The following is a 24,761-nucleotide window of genomic DNA, read 5'->3' as shown; positions in this document are numbered from 1 at the left end:
ACAAAACTATTCTCTGTTTAGCTTAGATTTCTCAGGAATGAAACTGTTTCCACCTACGGAGAGTTTAGAGTCTCACCTTTCAAACGAGCCATAGCATGTGTCCATAGCTATAACATAGAATACTCTGTGGTGCTACAAATATCATAGAAAATAGTCTGGATTGTTGGCACTCTACAGCACTCAGTGTGTTAAGAACACCCTAGTAAAGGATTCCTGCTTCTTAGTTTTGTGTACTCAGGGCATGGTTTCTAAGACAAGACATACAACTGGTCATACTGGTCATTCCTTTAAGGCACATGTTTTACTCTAAACCAATATTAGCTTTAGAGTTTCCTTAAAGGTATGTTTTTTCAAAAGCTCCTAACGCAAATAGTGACAGAAACTGATGACAGTTTATGAAATCAGATGATATTACTGAATTCTGTGACGAGATTTCTGTTAATGCAGCTCTATGCTCTAACACAGGCGGTCTCATCATGTTCTGGCCGGGGTGAGTGACGGGGGATTTAACCAATCACGGTGCACAGTGAACGTTTAGTTACTTCCTCAAGCCAACACAATCTTTATCGGGCATTTCTCCCATCCATAAATCTCTCAACACACTAGCACTTAAAGCACCCAAACATTACACACTGTTATCTTTGAAATTGTGACCGACGTCTAGTGTGCTGTTCAGCTGTAAACTCTTTGGGCATTGCAGGAAATGACTGCTGATCGTGGACTGATTTACAGTAAATCTCTCTGTATCAAAAGTGTGGGAAATCGTCAAGGTTTCATGGCACCGCCTCAGCCAAGCGGTTTTCCTGTCAGTTATATCCTGACATGACACTACTCATTCTCCCTCTACTGTATGTCCCCGCCCGGCACCAACGCTTCAAGTAAGTTTATTAAGAAACCACTAAAACTTGAGGCTGCGTGTGATTGGTTGGCTGTGCCGGCTGCCATGGCGACCTCCGTGTGGCGAGTTTGGAGAAGGTGGGAGTGAGACACACGCGCCGCGGGGTGTGGGCTTTCTTCTCCAACAACACCGTCTGTGACCAAGAAAGAAATACTTTGTCACAAGTTTACAGCTATAGCCACGCTGCACATGTGCTGTGGGAGGGATGTCTGTTTTTCCATTTGCACATATTTTCAAGAACATTCTAGTAACTGACTATATATAAAGTACATTTTCGGACTTACATAATACTTATTAAGTAAAAAGTCACTCATCTTTTTAATCTTGTTTATAGGGATGCACGATTTTGACAAAAACCTAATTGCAATTTTTCGGACAAATACTGTGATTCCGATTTGATTTGGGTATTTTTATTTTTCAAACTGCTAAAATGATGAGTGAAGGAAGTCCTGTTACTTTTCGACTGTCAAACAACATCTCAAATTGCCCCACATTAGAACAATACAATAGGTTTGTTAAGTGTGACATCACACACAATAGTTTGCTGCCTGCGGGTCCAAACTGCTGAGAGTTCCAGATAAACGCAGCAAAAAACGCATTTATCTGAATCTCCTGCTGAAGTACAGATAAAAGGCCAACAACTGTGTTACACCAGATTCGATCAATATAGCTCACCATTTCTCCTGGTAAAATGAAGATATTTGTATATTTGAAATAAGCCTTCATTGTGTATGGCAAAAAAAATATTTGATAAGTAGTGCCAGAAAACCATTACTAGGGAAAATCCAGAGTAAATGTAGCATTTCTTTGTGATCAGATGTTTGAAAAAGATCCTTGTCGTCGGCTCTACAACAGGTTAAAATCAGCTCAATCCCATCATAGTGAATAGGGCTAAACTTCCTTTGTAGAAGTAGAAGTAGAGCAATTACATCATTACTTAACAAATGTATAATCTACTTTAAAAAGATATGGTTTTATGTGGACAGCGCCCCCTTCTGATGGAAGTCGGCTTCCACCTTTCCCCGACATTCAGAGTACCTCCAGGGCACAGCCACGTGACTAAAAGAAGTCTGAGATGAAGTCACATAGCGTTTATTTAAACACTTTAGAATCTGCTTTATGGAAATTCAGACCTTTTATCTGTTGCTGAAACTGAGATCACAAGGCTTGAAAATTCTGATCAGTGAACGTCTATAACTCAAATGCCAGAGACAGAAAAGAAGAAGGAAACCCTCAGCCTCTTGAGGTTTGGTTAGTGCAGTTGTCAAAGCCTCAATTGCGATCCCATATCGATAAACCTTGCAGCCCTGCTTGTTTACATTATCTCTTGCTGTAGTAGAATATAGGAAGTTTCTCATGTGCAGTGCTATTTACATGACCCATAGTAGTTCATGCACTGCCACTGCTGGGACTTTAAAAAATGTACCAGATGAACATTGTACATTTGTGTTTAGTTGTTTACTTGTGACTGAGAAAGAGAAAGATTGTTTTTAATGTTTAGTGGTTATTGTGGTTAGTCATGCTTTTCTGGGCTTTCCCTTTTCATATTCACAAACTATGGTCATGAATTTATGTACATGTTAAGTACTTAAGTAGGCAAAGTCCAGCTTACTGTAACAGTTTTGTTCCATGCATCAGAGGGTGGAGCGAGAAGGGGAAGAAGTGGAGTTTTGTGTGACTGGATCTGCTGCTCTGGTTTTAAATGTCAGATGAGGCGTCAACATTTGTATGTTTACATTTGTATTCATGTTGTATGTTGAGTGAAAGAGACTCAAAGAAATTTACTTCAGTGATTTGATAGAGGTTTTTGTGGTATAAGGTGTGAAGCAGACGTGCTTCCAATTTCTCACATGTTTTCTTTTTTTTTTTTTTACTTGTTCTCAATGCCGTTCCATTTATGGACAGAATTTGATGTTTTCTCTGTTGTTCTTGAATTGTTTTTACGTACATGTATGACTACAACCACAAAGGATCAAAATAGATCCGCCCATCAACACTACTTCAGGGAAAAATTAGTTGCCAGGCTATTGTATGTTTGGACACAGACGAGGCCTGTCAAACAGAAAGTATTTGAAATGTAAATGACATAGTTTCTGAAAGGATGAAGGATTGTGTGTAAATTACAAAAGAAAAAAGACAGCACCCTCCTCTGGATTTTTAAAACATTGACAAATCAATCCTTTTCCTTTCCTTTTCTGAATTTCTGTTTTCTGTTGATGCCTATATTTTTATGCATACAGTTAAAACTTAAAGACTGATTTAACCAATGATGTACTTCATCTCTGGTCATGTGTAGCATTGGATAATTGATCATAAACTCACACTTGTCACAATATATACAATTCCAATTCGTATTATAATGTTTAAGCCATGTTATTCACGGCCCCAGTAAAGTAACTGTACTCTTGTAATCAGATTAAAACCATTGATCAGCTTTGCTTTATTACAAGAACAGATGCGGTTATGAATGCCTTACAAGCTGCAATAGCCAGAGGAAACCACTAGAGGGCAGTAGGTTATTGTTCAGACTGGACTCACACAGTCCAGTCCACACATGCTGACCACAGTAGCTTACACTCAGTACTCACTTATGAATGAATAGCTCTTTACTTTGCTCTGTATAATAAAAGTAATCTTATAATGACCTGAGACAACCTTTATATAAAAAGACCAATATTAGTCCTGAAGCGATTGGATCTTCCGTCTATTTGCCGTTTTTAACAACTCCTCTCGCTTTTGTGTGTCTTTTGAGTATGAATAGTAGAATGAATGAACCAACACCATGAATAAGACATGAGGTTTTTCTTCCCCATATGCATCCGCCTGCTCATGTGTGCACACCGCGAGGCCGGCACTCCCGATCTGCCGTCTGACCAACCGCTGCATGATGCTGATGATTTCCTCATTGACCTCAATAGATCAAAGTCAATTGGGCTGGCACAAGATGAATACACTCTCTCTCCTCGTCTCGCGCACATTCTCCAGGACCTGAGACAGATGCAGGATTGTACTTAAGATCCTCCACTCGCTTATCATCAATCAGAGCAGATCTAGTGTAGAAAAACACACACACATATTAGGGGAGGTGCAGTGGTCTCTGAGGCTCGGGCTGTCCCACATAATTGGATGATAGAGGGGTGTGAGGGGAGAATTGGGGGCAAATGAGGTGAGTGATGGTGGCTGTAGCCAGACGTGTTTTCTTTGTAGTCTGTGGTAATGTTTCGAGTATAGCACGCGCAAAATATATTCATATAGGATGGATGGGTTAGGGTTGAATATGCATTTTCATAATGCAAACATAGCTCTAGGAGAAATCCATTTAGATTTGTGCGTTAGATGCTTGACCGTATGAACAAGCAATAGTTGACAGTATTGCTTCGGGACAGACATTGCAAATTAGCCTTGGCTATGCATTACTTGTTAATTATTCACACTTGTCCCTGTGCAATAAATAAAATGCACATTATCTCTTCTGGCTTTTAAAAATGCAGATTAGGGCTGTTAAAAATCATATGGTCCAATGGTCAATTTCTAAATACATGTTGGCCAAAGCTGCTCAATATTCAATTACTGTCTTGAAAAACATCCTATACCTGATTTAAAAAAATATATAAAAAATTACAAGCAATGAAAGAGAACTCATTCCTAGCTTTCCTGACATATTTGTAGCATCCCAATTCTTCACCGGGATGAGTTTATAAGCACGTTTCCCAACTTGCAGGGTCACTTTCACAGAAATGTGTGAAAACCTGCCTGCAAGTTCATGAAATTGATGCAAATGCTGTAAGTAGATGCACAATGTTTTCCCCTCAATGTCTGCAGTTTACGATGTACTAAAGGAGGACAAAACACATTTTGTGCCACTACTAGACAAAAAATAATCTGGTATAGGGCCTTTAAGTGGTTTTACTAAACCATTTCTATTAAATGTAAACAAAAATGAATTTGTTTTCCCACTAAACTTTGTCTAAACAAGACCTAAAGCAGAACTAAGTAACTTGTTTACCATAATAAATCCTTTTCGTAGTAAAACAAGTGTCTTTCATCTCCCCCAGTGTCTCTGGCCAGAAAACTACTCTTGCAGCTTTCTATGCACTGGGTCAGAGGTGCAATTCGCACTAATAGAATCCCGAAGACGAAGCTAACACGCTAATGGGCAAACCTCACTGTGGGCTAGCGCACAGCCAAGTTTGAGTGAAAAAAAAATGATGTCCATTGTGTACTTGGATGTACAATATCCCTCTCTACCTTTGTCTTTTCTGTCAGCGTAGTATTTACTCTCACGGACAATTAATGAGTAAAAAAACGCAACATGCTACGACACCTGCAGTGACACTTATGGCCTCTAGGGGCATGAGTTAGTTTTGCTAAGGTTCAACAACAAGGCTCAAATGGAACTAAAGTAGGAAAACCATAGCTAAAACTGAAACTTGCGTCTATTTTAAAGTTACCTTGTGTTTTTTACGAAAAATGAAACGTGTAAAAATGTGTATATCAAACTTTAGCACCACCTATAGTATTGTTGTGATGACAATAATTTGGTGACAGTTTGTCAAATAATTGCTGTTTTTTTTTTCTTTTTTTTTTTATCCATCTATCATGTGTTCTCACTTGTGTCTTTAATAAAGATTGAATGAATGAAATATCATCTCTTCTGCTCTTCTAGTTAATTGTCCTTCTTGCAGTTAAGATTCTGTCTGCAAAACAAATTACCCGTCATGAAAAACCTCATCAATTGTGACTTATTATTACTTACCACATCCAATCATGTCACCAGATCTGTCCTTCCTGTGTGGTCGCCAATTGCCCCGCAGAAATGGACTGGTGTGGAAAATTAGCGTTATCAACAGAGCCCCCCCCCCCCACACACCGTCATGTGTCCCAACAGGCTCTGCCAAAGTGGTGTCCAATCCCCCCCAGGCCTGAGGTTAAGGTCAGGGTAGGGGTCTGGGATGGGGGGATGCTGGTGGTTGGTGGTGGCCTTTTGCGCAGCTCAATTGATCAAATGCATTTTTTGTAGGATGGATTTTTAACAGACGGCTTGACATTGTTCTGAAAGCGACCTGATTGCTAACCACTTGTACATTGATTAACTTAATAATAATATCAATTTCACACTTTTTCTTGCATGGCCCAGCACTTTGCTCAAACTGTTTCCCTTTTCATTCCAGTGATTTCCTGTGAGTTATGTGGTGTAAATACTCGAATCTGTTCTATATTTGGCTTCCTCTCTGTCACAAATACTCCGCTCACTGTTTGATTGTGATTCCTGACCTAAATCTCCACCAGAATCACAATGTATCCCGTTTCTTGGGAAAACCAATTTTAATCTAGAGACCTTTTCGAGTCATAGCCTCAAGTGCTGATGGTATCGGCCTGTATCCAGCACCCTCTCTTTCTGTCTGTCCCGATGTCTCGCCTCGCCTCTGCCTGGGCGCCCCGTCTCTCTGGAGCACTATATAGTGAATGATGACCTTTCCAGTTCGTTTATGGAGCGCTCCTTAAGTGTTAATGTTTTGTTGTTGGCAGACAAAGAGGCATGCTGTTAACTTCTATCGTAAATTTATGGCTTCCAACGTACACCTGCTTTATGCCAAGTTGCTAGTATTTTCAGAATGATGCTGGGGCGATTGGTGAGTTAAGTACACCTTTTTGGACATTTTGGGTGTAGGACGGTTAAAATGGCCCTTTTAACTCACAGCGTGTCTGCCTATGAATATTTGATCAGTGCCGGCTGGTGATGACGCTCCAGGAGCACATCGCCTGATGTGTTTTTCTACATACAGCGCGGTGTAAGTGAACTTCTTTGTTTGCCTCTGCCCTCTGAATGATGGGGCAGTTACCAGAAGGGAGGAGGGTCTGCTCCGAGAACTAAAGACAGGTGCATGTACACATTTGCATAATGTAGACCCCGTGTGTATGGAAGGGGGGGCCACGGAAGAAAAACATCTTTTGTTCTGTGAGGTATAGAGGATTTTTAAAAAGGACTGGACTGTGTGATTGTAATTTTATTCTACAAAGCAACATGCACAGGCTGTTCTATAAACTTGGGAGTGCACTGGGTTTATTGTGTTTTGCATGAGATTAACAGCCAAGCATTGGTGCCTAGACCTTGAACCAAGGGTCCGTGTAGTCTCTAGTCTGTGTCTGATATCATGCCACTCAAATATGTACACCAAGAGATAGAGACGTAGAGTTTTTTTTGTTTTGGAGTCTGCTGACTTTTGTCTTTCAAAGGAGCTCCCTCTGAAGTACCTGCTAACCTTGAATGTCCTAAATTAGCCCTATGCCCCTAATACAGCCCCTCTGCTGTCACAGACCAACGCTGACGTATTTGACAGTTTAGAAGCATCATACATAACCCATATTGGTCAACTTCCACTCGTAAAAAAACTCTCTTGCAACGGTTCTAAGCAAATTCTACTCATGAACATTTCGTAAATTTACCCATAAATTTACTAACCGTTCATGGCAAGATTTTGCTCAGGGCAGGGGCTATATCCGGTGACCATAATTGCCCCAAAAAACACTCCCGTGATGATGTTCTTCATATAGAGAGTGAGAAATTGGCATCTGTCCATAAAATAGAAATCAGTTTCATACTTTTACTCATCTTTTAAAAGAACAATGTAAAAGCAGACTAGCCTACATTGGGTTATCTTTGCTGATTGGAAAATGTTCTTTTGCCGTCATAAAAAGTAATTGCTTCAGCCTCACATATTGTGCAATTCATACAAAATCAATATAGTACCTTATGGCAAAGGGGCCCCAATAACATTAACCGCTAATGTGTTAAATTGCCCTTTTATTTTGCCCCTAATACAGTCCGTTGTAGCAGTCACTTCATTGTAATTTATCTGCTTGATATCATCAGCCTGACATACCATTAGCATACACAAATGCCCCCCCAGCTATAGGAACTCCCCAATGCCCCGTGCCTCTGTGTTCACGTGTTTCCTCCAGCTGGCACATTAGAGACATGTATCCAGACAAAGAGTGCGGCTTGGGGCCCGAGTCAGGAGGTGCTCGCGGAGATGAGGGGTGTGTGGGGGCCCTTCTCCTGTCAGCCTTTGTGTCCTAATTGAAGTTTCTTGTGCATCTCAGCCTTGCCGTCTTTTTCCTCCCTCCCCCGTGCTGTCAGGGGAGGGCCAGGGCGGGGGGTAAAAAAAGGTTTTCCAGGGGTGGGTCTGGTTGCCCCTGGCGTGCCGCTCGGCTCTGATTGCCCCGCGTTCGTAAACAGAGGCTGGTGCGCATGAAAAGGCGTGTTTGTTGGACGGATGAGGAGTCCGTACATAAAGAGGGCTGTGTGCAAAACAAATCTAATGCGCTCATTAAAAGCATCCAGACACGTGGAGGGATGGTAATTAAAGCTGCGTGGGGTGCATTTTGTGCAGTAATTGGGAAAAAGGCATGTTTTTGCGAGGAAATAAAAAAAAACCTTAATACTCCCAAATAATCCATCACTTTACATGTGTTCTAATTTGACAAGCATTTAACCTTTGTAGGAATAGTCTCGCAATTTAACTTTTGATTTACATTTAAAAATATAATCTATTGCGTTAAAGTCTTCTTAAAAAGACTGCACACTCCAGTCCCAATACAATCTCTTAATAATATTCAACTTTTCATCTTGTGAAAAGCTGTGCCCTCGGTTCAAAAGTGCTCGTCATGGTGAATGCTCATGAGAACAGAGCAGCGGGTTGCCACACTTCACTCTCCCTCGGACGTCTATGTCCCTGGAGTGAAGATGAGTGACTGATGGTCCTCACATAGGGGTCTATTGTACCATATGGCAACAGTATTGACTTCATAGTGTTGTGCTCTTACTATCAGACAGCACAGACTGTCTCAAACAGATTTCACTTGAACTGCTCTAATGCTCGAGTCTATTGTGGACTCTTTGTGTTGCTTTAATGTGATATTGGCTTTTGGCCCAGACTAACTGGTAAATTGCATAAATTTTATGAATTGAATTTAAATCATAAGCCTGGGAAAGGACAAGGTTGTCGATGATTTGTTTTGTTTTGTGCTTTCATGTATTTCTTGGTAGTAATAGAGAAATAAGAGATAAATTTGTCCTTGATTTGAGTAACCAATTTCACCTGTCCATAGTGCAAGTCTTTTTTACACTTAAATTAAGAAAAAACATCTTCAACAATGCATTTTCAGGTAAATTCTCTTTTTTCTTGACATGAGTCTCTGTACCTTGATAAATTGTACCTACCTAAATTTAGCACAATGTAATATACTCTGTACAAATGTGTAATAACCTGTACCTAAGGGTAGGCCTGTCACGATAGCACATTTGAAGTTCGATATATTGAGGCAGGAAAGTGTCGCGATATTATTGACTCTAACGATACTCGATACTGTCAACTCTCAGGCATAAAAATGACAGTAAACTTTTGTTCTAAAAGTGCATCATCATATCCTAAAACACCACACAAGCTGCAATAAACATGAAATATAATGTAACTATCTATCTTAATCTAAGTTTACAAAGAAAACATATGGGGGAAATGCTAATAAATGTATAGACGATAAATATCGAGCCCAAAAATATATTGTTTATCTGTTATTTATTGAATGATAAGTCAATATAGTAATTATCGTGACAGCCCTACCTATAGGTTGGATACACAATGGAATGATATGTATTAGTAGTTTGTAGGTACATAATGTAATAAGACATAACTCTAGCCCTAACCTTAAGCCTTAACCCTAAGGGGTTCGTGTCCTGGAAGATAAAGTGATGCCATTCAAGAAAATGTTACTAATTTCTGCTTGACTTTTTGCTGTGTTGATATTCTGGACATGTCAAAACATGAAAAATGGGGCAACTGTTTGAATTTAAACATTATTTATTCATTTTATTCCATAAATTAAATAAAGTAGTCTGCAGATCTGGCAGCTAATTGACATTTGACACAAGTCTTTCTGGCACAGCCTCATTATACATGGCTCTCTGAATTCCTCGTCTGAGAGAGAGCGAGCGGGCGAGTGAGAGAGCGAGCGGGCGAGTGAGAGAGTGGAGAGAGAGAGAGAGAGGAGGGTGGATGGAGCGAGTGCTTCGCTCTTCCCCTAGCAACGGTCGCCGCTGCTCGTCTCCAGCCTGTTGTTTTCCCCTCACACGCACCCACCGCTCACCGCTCCTCCTGCTCTCTGCTCGTCTGTCGGACCCCGGCTTTGGCTTTTGACATATTTTATTTGACCCCCTCCTGAGTCATGACGAGCGCTTAGCGAGGATAGAAGGTGGATCACGGGACGCTGCCAGATAAGAACAGAAGAATCACGGGAGTCAGAGGGAGATAGCGCTTTGAGAGAGAGAGGATGGAACCGCTGAGTGCTCGTGGCCTGCCCCGGCTCTCCTGGATCGACACCCTCTACAGCAGTACGTATCTTTCCATGTGTGACTTTACTTTTGTCATTACCGTGCATCACTGTGGCTGCCCATAACAAGACCCCCCCCCCCTTTCCCCTAACCAGCAGCTCCCGTGTAGCGCTCTGATAGTGGAGGAGTAGCAGGAGCTGAACTGGGGGAAGCCTTGAGAAATGTAGAGCGGGAGACTGTGAGTCATACTTCCAGAGCTGGAGGTAGAACTTTATGTTCCATCTTATTGAGGACACGGGCTGTGTGATGTTGAATTTTTAATCTACTTTTATAATGCGGTCTTTGCATGTGGGAATACACTCGCTCTGCAGGTTAGGCACCTTTTTAGTGAGTGTTTTAGAAAAGGTCAGGTGACAGTAGTAGTTTGATGTCGGGCTGAAGACTGAAGCGTTACTGCCAGTGAAAGCAATAAAAATGGGTGAGCATCACAGTTGAGCGGATCTTTTTACTGCACTGTTCTTTTGATCCAGCATACTGGTTTAGAACTGTGGATGTGTCTTTTCTCTAAAACGGGTTGACTGTACCTTTCAGGTCAAGCTTACCATTTTATTTAGAGTTTAATGAAACACTCACAAGCTACGACTAATGCATTAACTATCCATGAGTATAAAATGACGGAAAGCTAGAACCGTTTCCTGTATAAATTAACAATTTAGCAAAAGCCCTCAAATGGTGTTCATAACAGGAAAGTCATGTGACCAAAACCCACAGAACTTTTTTGCATTTTAATTGAATTGAATTGGTATAACAGACTAGTGCTAAGTATATTGTGTGTGACAACGACATAAAAACCTACTCTGCTGCATGTATGGACAGCAGCTGTAGCTCTGTGACAGTGTGTGCGCTTGTGTCTTTCGGGACGTCTTAGGACATGACTCTGTCTTTTGGGATTTGTGTTGCTTTGTCACAGTAATCTGCAGAGAGTTGCTGAATGGAGATGGAAAGAGGGCACAGTGGAAGTTATAGTCACAGGTCGTGGTCATTTTTTATCTTTTATGTCAGGCAGGTACAATGTTTTTACTGTTCTCGAAAAAGTTACCCAAGGAATTGTGGAAATTCAAAATCTCTCTTCTTTCCATGATGATTCTTTTTTCCATCACAGTACTCCTGAAATTTTAACCCAACATTGCTCTAAGCCAGGGGTGTCAAACATACGGCCGTGGGCCTGATGCAGCCCGCAAGATGATTTAATCCGGCCCAGAGAATGAAAAAAAAAAGTAAGTCTCTAGCTCCAACCAGTAGCTCGCCAGGCGCTTCTAGGTAGCTCTACATCTCTACTCGCTTGATAACTCAAATTATAGATGCATTTTCTGTTTGTTCTGAACACAATCTGCAAACAGTTTGGTCAACATTGTAACGTATAAGGAGTAAACTCAAGTCATTTTCTTTGAAATACTAAATCTCCATGGTAAAGTCCACCAAAGTGTTTTTGAAGCATAAGTAGCTCTCCGACGGTCTTGTTGTGTAAAAGTAGCTCGCCTGATAAAAAAGGTTGGAGACCCCTTCTCTAGCCCATTCCTGTGCGGAGTTATGCATTTTTAAAGAATAACCAGAATGCTCATTCCAGCCACTAGGGGGCATTAAATAAATTCTTTTTAAAAAGGAAAGATTTCCTCACATGTCCAGCAGAGGGCACTGACATAATTAGAGCTCAGGATATAAACAACACATTATACAGCCACGTGGTAAATGGACAATCTGCCCCAGGGTGGAGTGAATGAATAATGACTACTACGTAGTACTTTGAGGAACTTGTGACACAGGCTTGTAGAGTGCAATACAAGTGTTTGCCGTTGTTATTAATGAAGCTACAGTCAAGTTAGGGCTTTGACCAAATCACAGCTTATTATTATTCATTTATTGGAAACATTTTCTCTGTTATATGCCGACCCGCCGTGGGAGCTGAATTTCGGCCCGTGACCCAAAATGAGTTTGACACCCCTGCTCTAAGCTCAAGAGTGAACTTTATAAACAATAAACATTCAGCAGCCCCTGTATTAGGCTATGTGCACAAATGTGTCTCTTTCTTTCAGTAATATAAAATAAAATAATTGATTGATTTTTTTTCATTCATTACCATTACTTTTCTGAACAACAAACAGGCCTATACGTTTCCACATTTGTATAACTTCCATTTTAATATCGCCAATCCCTCTCACACACTTAATATTTGCGATGAATATTTGATGCACACTTCCCTTTCCTGGGGTATGAATAAAACTGCAAAGCATCCATTATTACCGCACACTTTGATACCGAAAGTGTGTTGTGTTTATTTTGAATACATTTGGCCCTGTATTCCCATCTCATGCATTAGTCTGTTCTAAATAAACTTCGTCAGCACATCTTTAATGATTGTTGGATAGTGAGGCACTTGCTTGTTAGGTATTTTAATGTGGCTATATTTGGGCCTTTTGTAAACCCGAGTGCATTATCATAGAAATCCCAGTGCTCTTTCACACATTAGAGACGAAGTGAGAGAGCTGCCTTTGACTGATGGTTCGCTTCAGAGCAAATATCAGATGGCTGTCGAAAGAAAATGCCACCGCTCTTTTGTTCACCTGTCATATTGGTCTTTTCAGGAGACAGTATTGAATAGCGTGACCTCTCCCGTCTTCTCCCGGGAAATAAAAATATGGCCGTTCTTCACCAGAGGTCAAGGCTCTGTTGTATTGTTTTGAGTTGTATTGTTTTGAGAAACCACTGTCTGAAAGATGACTCATCCAAATGTTTGTAAAATTGTGTCTTTCTCTATTGCTCATACCACAAGAATACTACGATGCATCAGGCTGTAATTGCATCCTGTTTGTCTCAATGAGTGATTGTTAAACAGTGACCACAATGTACTTTACTCCCAAATACAAGAGTGCCGGCCCATAAGGATAATCACAATCACAAAATTTAAATTTCGGTAGAATAAGGTAGGAAAATATATATCAATATACGTTACAACAGCAGGAAGACCAAAGTGCTTCACAGAAAGATAAAACAATTTAAAATCAAGATTACTGCATCTGAGACATAATTCAGTGTGTTCTAGGTGATTAAAGTCAATTTGAAGAGATGAGTTTCATGCAAGGTCGTCTTATACCACTGAAACTGTAAGTCTAGTGTAAAAATGCCTTTGTTCAAGGTTAACTTACCAGATGCTGAAAAAATATAATACTGTTAGAATTGGAAAGAATTGAGAATTGTGAGAAAACATGTACTAAAATTGTCTATTTAGTTTAGTGTAAGAGTCCTGTTGAGTACACTAGCTCAATGAAAAATGGCTCTGGTGCTGCACAATATGAGGGAAAGTTGCAATATGCTATTTTTGCAAATTTTATATACAATATTATACAATTCAATTACTATATTGACTTATTGTTAAATAAATAAAAGATAATCAATATATTGGACTCAATGTTTATTGTTTGTACATTTATTTATTCAAGGCCATACCGCCTTTGCTCTGCCCGATCCCGTCAGACCTTGGAAGCTAAGCAGGGAAGGACCGGGTCGGTACTTGGATGGGGGACCGTTTGGGAAGCGCCAGGAAGCCTGTGTGATAGTGAGTGAGTGAGTGAGTGAGTGAGTGAGTGAGTGGTCGTTGGTGGTCGGAGGGGCCGATGGTGCAGACCCCAGGGGAGCTGTGGCTACAAATAGGAGCTCACCACCACCAAGTATTGAGTGAATGAATATTGTAATGTAAAGTGTCTTTGAGTGTCCAGAAAAGCGCTATATAAAACAGATGCATTATTATTATTATTAAATTGGCTTCAACTTCAAAATGTGGTGAGGAACATTTAGAACTAAAGTTTATTGTCAGTGTGATGCTTTAGAGTTACAGTTTTGTCGGCATAAAATGGTCCCCAATATTATCATTTAGCGAGATATTTTCCTACCATTATATATCAAACCCACCCCTGGTCTGGAGCTTAACGTATTCAATCTACTTTCTTGCGTCTTTCTAAATGCTGGTCCTCAAGTCTATTCTGTATATTCACTTTCCTGGAAATAAAACCCAGACTCTTGACATGTTTAGTTAAAACCAAAACCCTCCATATGGACAAGCATCAGTTATCACCAAAAATATCCTGTCTGTCGCAAATCCATGTGCAGCAAAGTAAAAAAAAAACAATCTTGCTTATGTAAGAATATTAACTTTGGCTGAGTAGATGTGGCCCGTCAAAGTCACACACATGCACATATGTCAAATGCTTTTTTTATAATCCGGATTACTGCAAGGGTGGATTGAATTTTGAGCGTGTGAGAGCATTGAAATCTCATATTGGCTGCATTGAGTACTGTACATGGGAAGCTGCATGTGCGAAATAAGGGGGATTAGGAATTATTGAAAGTATTTGCGCCTTTAATTGGGCTGTTGGAGGCACCTGGGAATTGGCTTCATTTTTCATATAGTTAGTATATGCCCTATATCCTGTGTTGGATATATTTCAGTATTTTAAAATGTAAATATGAAGGCTTAAAATGTTATGTGTTGTCTGACTTTACAACCAAACATACCAGGATGCTGAGACATTCCCACCCATAATTGAACCTGCTACCTCTGGCCGTTCCTCTCTCTCTCGACCCAGTCCCAGTTCTGTCTTTAAGTGTTTAATGTTGGCTGTTAGCCGGCTGTCACATGGGCGAGCAGCGAAGTGATTCTGGACAGCTTCCCGGTGAAATGTTGCAGGGGATTTTTAATTCAGCCCAGGTTGTCTCGTTTTTCACCCCGCAAAACCTTTTTTTTTTTTTTCATCGACTTCCTGCTCCCTGCGCTTTCATCTGCCAAGGGCCCCGACACCTTTTCCCATTACAAGCCGCGCGGTCCGGGTGCAATTGGATCTGATGAAGTTTTCAAGCACATTTATTGCTCGTGCTCAGTTTAACAGACTGACTTTCGAGGTTCCTTAGCTTTCAGCTCGAGGAAAATACTGTACAGCATTAAATAGCTTTTTCCATGTTACATGTACAATAGGATCCTCTGGGGCCAGGACTTCCCCTTATAAAGAAATTAGTGGGACTTTCCTGGTTAAATAAGAGTTAAAACAAATCTTGATGGTCACTAATGCTCTGATTAGGATGCACAGTAATGTAAAAGTTGCCATTTTCATAGTGTAAAGTTGGTCTCTTCCATCACTGTCCTCAAAGTTGCGAGGGCACAGCTAAGGCGTTACCACACTACAATCCAAAGATAATCAAGTAGTGGAGGTGAATCAAATCGTGTTCACGGATGATGCAGTTTTGTATTGGAATGAACTGGAGAATAGTCTAATTTAATCTGAACCGTCAACTATTGAATCTTGCCCGTGTACAAGCCCCTCCATTATCCTGATCGATAAAAGAAGCCATGTCTTCCTGTGCGTCGCCATAGAAACAGACGTTAAAACCACTCACATGCTCGCAGAGGAGAGAGTGCCCGCCTGAGTCAGCTGAAAGCGTGGCAGTTACGTAACGCTGTGTGGAGCTACTTCTTCTAACGTGCCCGGCTCGTGCTAGTACAGTGAGTGCGAGCGTCTTCTCCCATTTGGATTTGGAGAGGTCCACATTTATGTAACAAGCACTGACTTAGCAACAGTGATGTGGTGGTTTGTGTTGGATAAAACAGTTGTTCCTAAAGTGATGGCCAGCATTACGGTCCCCTTGTCCGATTAAACACAGAAGAATCTCAATTAAAGACTATGCAATGATTCGCTTCATGCATTTACATAGAAATTATACATTATTATCTGTCAGCTAAATAATGTTTAGAATTTCATCACCTAATTATAACAAACCATTGACTGAAAAGTAGCGATGGGACTAACCCATGTTCAGTGTGGGCTACCTGAATGCTAGCAATTTGGTTAATGGCTGGGTGTTTGGTCAGCTCCTATAAAAAAATACAGAAGGATTTTGCGCATGTTAAAGGAACAGGCCACCGTTTTTCCATACTGATATATGTTCTTACCTGAGCTTAGACGAGTTGATACGTACCTGTTTGGTCTTTATGTGTGCCCGAGAAGAGCGCGGTAGCTTCCAACTTCATCTCCATTTGGAGCTATAGGAAAACATTGGGAGAGGCCAAATGCTAACAACATCTTTGGTCGTTTTGCGTGACTGAGCGCACACATAAAGACCAAACAGGTACGTATCAACTCGTCTAAGCTCAGGTAAGAACATATCTCAGTATGTAAAAACGGTGGCCTGTTCCTTTAACACAAATACTTGGAGGTAAGAATGTCAAGCCTGTGTTCAGTAATGACTGAAAGAGGGGCAAAAAAATGAAAGTTTTTTTAACGGAAAGTCCATTACAGCAAGGAACTTCCAGAGCCTGCCCCCATTTCTTATTAGGCTTCAGCAGCGATGCTACGTCCATGTTTCAAACTTGGTTTCTTTGTTTGTACTTTAGGTGTAGATAGCCTTTGGGGGCTCCCCTGCTGTGCCTCCATGTCCCCTCATGTGCAGTGTTAATTTTTTGTCTTAATTTTTTTTTTTTTTTTTGCTGACTAAAATTGGACTAAAACTAAATTTAAAGCATTTCATGAGACTAAAACTATGACTAAAATGTCCATATATTTTAGTCGACTGAAATAAGACTAAATAAAAATGAAAAGGAGAGACTAAAATCATCCAAACTTCTATTGACAGTCTGAAAGAGCCTAATAACATTTAAATTCTCTGCTGAAGGAGCTGCTCTGAGCTTTGTTCAATGTGGGAGCAGCTCCATGAAGCAGAGGAACAAGATTAAATATGAATATTATAAATGCAAAGTCAACTAAATTTGTCTGGTCGACTAAATTTACTTGCAATTTTAGTCGACTAAAACTAGGACTGGCACAAAATAAGTCAGTCCATTGATATCTGTCTGCCACTCTGCAACCTATCGTCAAATATTAAACTGATTCAAATTTAAGGCTGTTTTCTGCTGAAAATTCATTAGCCACAGTGTACACATTTGCCGAGTGCCATGTAGCAGTGGAATCGCTTTAGACGTTCTCCAGCTGGAGCAGAGTAGTGGCCACATTATACAGCGATATGGTTAATTTCACACGGTTCCAGGCGAGTGCGTCCAGCTGAAAGGAGCAGAGCAGGATTTGGCAGCGGCTCTCGGGCACTATGTTAGCGGTTAGTTCATCTCTGGTGGGGTAATTCTCCCTGTTCACCCCAGACCACTCGGGTTCATCCAGTGACAACTGCGTAAATAATAGATGTGCTCTTAGTTCAGCTGAGTGTATTGTTGTGGTTGTTTGACGCATAAAGAACAAGACCAGAGCAAGTGGACAAAAGAGCTACATACAATAATGAAAGCAATAATTTAAAAACTAAAATGGTATTTGTGTAAAAGCAAATCGATCGTAAGAACAGAAGACCTTTTTCAATCAGAAGTACCGTAAATGTTATGCACATTTCAAATACTTGTTTTTCAAATGCCTTCTGTGTCTATGCAAACTCGCCATAATCTACTTTAATTCAGTCTTTGTATAGGTAATGATTGATATTATGGAGCATTATTTCCCCTGACGTTTCTGGCCATCTGCATGACTGATATGTAATATAGCCATCTCAGTTTTGCATAGAAATGAAGAAATTATGAATGGGTCGAGCTGTGACTGAGCCTGATTGGTCAATTTGTAAATGATAAGAATCTCTTGTTACAGCTGAGCTTGGAAACCTCAAACGACTGCATTCACTCATTTTTTCCCTTCAGCGGTTCAAAGCGCTCTCCTGTTCACGTGGGCGCACTGTGAGGCCCTTTGTTGTGCTTGATGTTTCAGGGTGTGTCACATGTCTGAGTGGCTCTATGTCTTTGGGGACCATCTCCTCTGGGTGTTACAGTGCCTGAGATCTTACTATAGACTCTCCTTATGGGCACTGGTTACCAACAACCGTCTTCTACCATGCCACCCATGTCCCCTTTGCCCTCGGCCAATCAGAACGCAGTAACACCACCGCCACGGCCAATGGCGCTCCTGGCGTGTTTACACGCTCCCGGAAGGCTGCGATTAAGCATTCAGGTTAGTCGAGCGGAAGAGAGGAAGGGAAGAAAAAGAGGGTCTGAGTGAGAGGGGGAGACGGGAGGAGGAGGAGATCATTATGAGCCAAAAGGGCTGATGGATGCACTTGAGGAACCACCACTCATTCAGACAGTTTTAGGTGAACTTCCCTTTTGGACGTGAATCAGACACAGTTTGATCACCAAAGTCACGACTGAGACCGTGAACCTTTTCAGAACTATTTCACTTTGTCATTCACTGTAACTGCCTGGCTTTACGTTGCCTTTGTGAGTCTGGTAGTATGTTTATTAACATATTGTCCATTAAAGATTTATAGCTCCATAAGTGTTGCCTTTCTACAGATTGTCTTTCTGCAGGGGTCAAGACGTGCGGTTATCTGAAATCTGACAAAGACAGATGAATAGTCAAACACAGTGTCAGGTTGCACTAGTGAACATGGCTTGTCTAAATGTACAGAAGTACAAGCCTACATTTAAAAAGCAACTTTAATCCAGTTGGAGAATGATGCCATTTCTAGCTCCTAGAATTTACATTTTGTGGTCAAAATGCATCAATGTGGTTTTTGTAGTAACATTTTTTGGTTATTTTGGAGCAACTTTTATTCCCAGTTTTGTCATTCTTTAAGTGATTTCGTGTTTGGTTTAGTCCTTTTCTAGACCTGGTTAAGCCCTTTTCCCCAGTCTTTACAGTGGATAATTAAGTCAGCTCTCACACTTGCTATGTCGAGCTCTTCAGTAGTGAGTGACACAAAAATATGCCTTGATACATTTATAATAATTCCTGAAATGATAAATACCAAATTCATGGAAGGTTTTGAACAATAAGCTGTTGGTTTACGCAAGGATGTTTTGTAATAAATGTAGGGATGTTCGCTGGACCTTTATCTGAGGCTAAGGCCACTCCATTAAATCACTGCCCACTTTATATTCCCCTCTTAAGCCCGACCTTTAGTAGATGAACTTGTAATCAATGTTGTGATGTTCTGAAGGTCCCTGTAGAGTGTTTGTGTGCGATGGCCTTGTGGTCCTGGGTTTATCAGGCCCCACATTGTTTCCCTTTCCTCCAGCGTATCTCTCCTGTGGCTCTTTACAGCGTCTCGTCCGATCAAAAGATCTTAAAATAAACTTTGGCTCGAGTGGCTGCAAGGTCTGGCAAAGGATTTATCTGTGTGAGAGATTTCTAAAACCAGAGTCAAGTCATCATAAAGAAGATTGACCGATACCAAATTTACACTCCAGAGCAGCAAAGAGCCAATGAGCTCGGCCAATTTGAATATTTTAGGTCATGTCATACCAAACCTGAGCTCAATACAGGCCTTTGCTGGAGCTTCAATGGCAATTGCGTAAAATGTGAAAATATTGGCTGGTCTACATAGATCTCTTGAGTCTGCACTATTTAACAAGGGTTCCCGACCTTTTTGTTATCTAAGCGGATAAAAAGGGGAACTATATTGCAAGGCCTAGTAATATTATATATGAAGAGGAGAGGCTGTATGCTGTCTGTGCTCTGTTTACGTGACTGAGCGCACTCGTAAAGCCCAGACAGCCACGCATCAACTCGTCTAAGCTCAGGTAAGAACATACAGTATCTCAGTATTTAAAACCGTGGCCTATTCTTTTAAGCATGCTGTATCTCCCGGCAGCACGTTGTTTAAGCTCTCATTTGCGAACTCGTTGCTCTAGCTGTGGCCATGTAGTGTTTAGCCCGCGATTAGCTTTTTTTGTTTTCTTCATTGCAGTAAGAGTAACCAACGCTTTTCGCCAGTCCCTCACAAGTTTCTCGCTCTCTCCAAACTTTCTTCCTGCTGCTCGATTACCGTTTTTATATCTTCAGTCGTACAGGAGCAGCAGATACTGGTACACAAGCCTAGAGCGCCCTCTAGCCGCTGTCAGTGTGAAAATAACAATCATGTGAAATTATATATTTTGATTTATAAGTCACACCTAAGTATGAGTCGCACCCCCAGCTAAACTATGAAAGAAAGTGTGACTTATAGTCCTGAAAATACGGTTTTAAACATCAGATATGACAATTGGGAGATAGGTGTATTGTAGGCTACATTCATGTCCACTTTACAGTTTGGGTGCTTTTGTCATGCTGCTTGTTACACTCACTTGCCATGAACTACATTTAATTGTCCTAATTTGTCTAATAACTTTCTGTGTCACTAACTTCATTTCCGGAGACAAAATACTAACACATGTATTACTCCATAACCTCATGACCTATAAACCCAGGCCGTAGCCCATTTCTGATCCCCATCAATTCCCCCTCTCTCATTTGTATCCCGCTTGTACCTGGGAGAAGAGGGCTGTGCACAGACACTACAGGGGCACTGCTGGCAGGCTCACCCCGGGGGCCGTTGACAGCCGCTTGAATTTTAATAGCTGCTTCACTCATCTGGGCTCTTCTGTTTCTCTGCACGCTTTGATACACTTTCCATTAGCACATGACTGAACACAGGGTACAGTGCCCACGTCCTGCAGCGCCGTTAGTGAGTGGGAGCTGAATATCCTGTACATTAGAGTAACACCGGTAGTAGAAGGGTGAACCGTTATCAGATGTTGTGGACCATGGACCGTGTATCTGTTTTTGTCCACTTTTTTCAGCTTTAAGTGTTTAGGTGACTTTGTCGGATGTCGTCTTAAATAGGAAAAATGAAGCAAAACACAAGCCTCTTTTCAACAATGATAGACAACAAATCCTGAAGTTCAATTCTCACGGCGCTCCAAAGTGTCTTTCTTATAATCCATCAAAAACAAAGAGACACAGAGAGTTGCTTCCCCCATAGACTAACCTGCCAAAATATTCGATAAAGATGATATTTGATACTAAAATAGACTTATATCTAAAGTTCAGGTTGGGTGTTGTTAACTTCTTAACTGCCACCTGAAGCCAGCACATTTTCAGCACATGACCCAAAAGCTTCTTGAAAAAAGCATCAAAATAGCCACACAAAATGAGACGAAAACGAGGATGAAAACGAGGATGAAAACTCCACAAAAAACATTTAAAAAAAAACACACACATAAATGACAAGTGTTCGAAAAAGTGAAAATGTGACAAAAAAAAGCCTCAAAAGAGCAACAAAAAAGCGACGGGAAAAGTAAAAAACAAGTGACTGCAACAGTGCAAGGAAAAAGATCCGTTTTGTTGGTCTTATCTTTCAAATGTGATGTTACACTGGCCTATAGCTCTCCAGTCAAGAAGCTTTTAGATTTGGGTAAGGTCGGCCGAACTGGAGAAAGTCCGCTCAGTTCAGGTGGGGGTTAAGAGGTTAAAAGTTACCTACTAAACTACTACTTTAAGTTATATCGACACTGAGCTGTCTTTTCGTTTATGTTGACAATTACATTACCTATACATGTAGAATAACACTATAGAGTTCGGGAAATTCCACAGTTACCATGGAGATCGGCCATCTTTGCAGCTGTTGGCATACATTTCCATTGACTAACATTAGCTAAAAACAGTGTAAAAAGTGGAGAAAACAGCCGTGGAACAACTCCATTAGCTGCTGAGTTACTGCTGGTAAATACCTCCAATTCACTGTGGTATCCGAGTGTTTTAATGTGAACAATAACGGCAGTATTTTAACTTTTAAAATCTCCATTCGTTTACAATTGCTGCTAATCCCATAATGCTTAGCGATATGACGTCTCATTCCCGAACTCTATTAAGGTGGAGTTCACTGTGTTACTTTACTAATGTCGTGGATTTCTGCACTCCTCTTGCCCTCTTGTGTGCAAGCATGTATTTTTGAGCAGCTCCGTGTCCGATTGTCTTGTCTTAATTTGCATGCAGCGGGATGTATCCGACCAGCGTGGGCCTTGGGGATTTAAAATAGCTAATTATGATGTATGGTGGCTCGTTGCCATAGTAACACTGGTTGGTTTGGTGACGGGGGGCAGCGGGACTGCAGTGATTCATGCATAGAGCTGCAGCGGCGGGGGTCCTTATCTGCGGTGGCCTTCAGGCGTATGGCACGTGAAGATATGCAGCTGAAGACGCCCTGGTATTCACTTTTGAGGAGCAATATTGGCTTTTTATCGCTCGCTGGGCCAATCGGGTGCAGCGGTTCAATGCACTGATCCTTTTGCTGTTCTTTATTCAGGACAGATCCATAAAGTCCTGACTCAAATTTGTGAATTTTAATGTTGCAGATTGCATTTAGGTTTGTAAATAATTGCTTTAAGATCTAAGGACCAGAGTCTCTTTAAAGGTCTTACATACAAACATGAAAAGCTTCAATTATCCCTTGTCGTGAATGTGTATGAATGCAATTAAAATACAGATTTAAATTTGTGACTGATGGCTGTCCGCTCCAGTGTTAACCTCGCTCTGTGCCTATTCCCCCTCCCTCTGGTGTGTGGGAGTCCTGCTGCTTACTGACCTTTAAAGAGCGCTCAGCCTGCTTCCTGTCCCCGCTGCTGAATACAAAATACCATTATCATCTTGATCAAGGCTGGATGGAGCAGAGAAACAGTCGGCGAAGGCCAGGGCTTAATGCAGTGGCTCACAGACCTCTGAACCGCAGCTGCACTCGCCGCTTGACACTGGCTTAGTTAGCGTTATTTAGCCTTACTGGTGTGTCAGGCCAGGGCACAAAGAGAGATCACACTGAGCTGTGTGCTCTAGACACGAATAAACCAGACGAGCTTCGAAGTTTAACATGTCAGGATTGTTCATAAAGGCACACATTTGTCTGATGTTGGGTTGTTAAAAACAATGTACTCCCACTGGAACCAAGCACATTTTCTCCAGTTTGACTTTATCCAAATCTGAAAAAGGTAAAGCGACAAAAACGCGACAAAAAACATCAAAAACATGACCAAAAAACGATTAAAACATGACAAAAAATCTACAAAAACATGACAAAAAAACTACAAAAACACAACAAAAAACTACAAAAACATGACAAAAAAACTACAAAACATGACAAAAAACTACAAAAAAACAGGACAAAAAAAAACTACGAAAACATGTCAAAAACCTACAAAGAAAATACAAAAAACATGACAAAAAACTACAAAAACATGACAAAAAACTACAAAAACATGACAAAAAACTACGAAAACATAACAATAAAAACTACAAAAACATGACAAAAAAGAAAAATGAAAACGACAAACACTGTGACAGACTGTGACAATTGAGTTTTTAGGGTCTTTTTAGGGTCTTCCATATGAGGCGTTACACTGGTCTATAGGCTCCAGTTGAGAAGCTTTTAGATTTGGGTAAAGCTGAACTGGAGAAAATGCGGGAGGTAAGAGGTTAAGTATTGTATCATGCTTTTAGTGATTGCATTGCTTAGTGTTTCTATATGGCACATTTTGGAAAAACTTTAGTGGATGTTGGTTTTGTTCCCGTATTGAATGTGTTTCTAGACTTTGGGTGAGAATTAAATTTGATTTGCATAAAAACATTCTAATAGTTACCTGGAATGGCAACGCAAGATAAAATATATCTGCTTCTGCTTTCTCCTCATGTAAAGGGAGTAATTCTGTCTGTGAAGTAATAAGAAGATCTCAAATACTCAAACACAACTGTCAATGTAAACAAGTCCACATGTGTTTATTTATTTATCTATTCATTTATTTGTGCTCATTGTCACAAACACTTTCACTCTCTTCAAAGTTCCCACGAAACACCACAGCCGACTCCAAGCTGACAGGTTTGAACATCCTCAGTCTCGTCTCTGTAAACCGGTGGTGCACGTGCAGACTGGCATGTGCTGGTGCATGTGAAGCAGGTGGAAGTGTCTCACATTGATTTGTTCCTGAGCTGCATTGATCACAGCTCACACGCCTCTCTGGAGAACAGCGCTCAGGGGAAGAACGGAGTCTGTCACTGCTCGTTCTGCTCAGCCAGCTGCCGTTTGATGTTCAGAGGAGTCTGAACTTAAATGCTCTCCACAACTTAAACTAATGAATGTGGAAAGAAATTAGCCTCACTTGTGAAACATATTCTTGTTACAGATGCGGGTCTTTGCGGAGTATTCTTGAAATTTATAAAGTCTCCTGTATTGACCCTTTAATTGTTTGTAAAATTTTTGGGCTTAACTGGAGGCAGGAAGCTCAATAGATCAGGGGTGCCCAAACTTTTGGTCTCCGAGGGCCAAAATGATAAAGTGCCTGTGAGTCACGGGCCAAACACGGCTATGTCAAGCTTGAAATATATATAACTGCAAATAATAGCCTAATAGTTACTTTATTTAATTTTTCGGTAGCCTCTACATTTGCATTTGAACAAAATCAACTATTGTAGCCATATAGTGCAAAATGTAAACACCACCTGTATCTACAGTACCGACATACTTTACCTCATTCATTTACTCAAAGAAAATGCCTCATTAGATTATTTTCAGCTCAGCATCTTTTATAAGTCAATTTTTAACATGTACCTTTGTTGATGTCAACAACCTTTGCAATAAAAGTTGGAAACATGGGAGAGTCGATGCTGCATCACTCTGTGATTGATAAATACC

The 24,761-nt window shown here is 40.8% G+C and overlaps 1 protein-coding gene across 2 annotated transcripts in view; it reads left to right on the top strand.

The window, feature by feature from the left end:
* abr (ABR activator of RhoGEF and GTPase) overlaps window positions 1-24,761 on the top strand; it is a 138,399-nt gene that overhangs the window by 8,832 nt on the left and 104,806 nt on the right. Inside the window, exon 1 of one of the 2 annotated variants that reach the window (XM_079566119.1) lies at window positions 9,965-10,289. The exons of the other annotated variant lie outside the window; for it this stretch is intronic. Within the exon in view, the coding sequence (XP_079422245.1) occupies window positions 10,229-10,289 (61 nt within the window). The 5' untranslated portion in view covers window positions 9,965-10,228. Of the gene's footprint in view, window positions 1-9,964; window positions 10,290-24,761 lie in introns of those variants that run through there. 2 annotated transcript variants of the gene reach the window in all.

The sequence above is a fragment of the Gobius niger genome, assembly GCF_951799975.1.
Source record: "Gobius niger genome assembly, chromosome: 11".
In the NCBI taxonomy this organism is placed as follows: Eukaryota; Metazoa; Chordata; class Actinopteri; order Gobiiformes; family Gobiidae; genus Gobius; species Gobius niger.
Note: the sequence above shows the minus strand (reverse complement) of the source record. Positions and strands in the feature narration are given on the sequence as shown.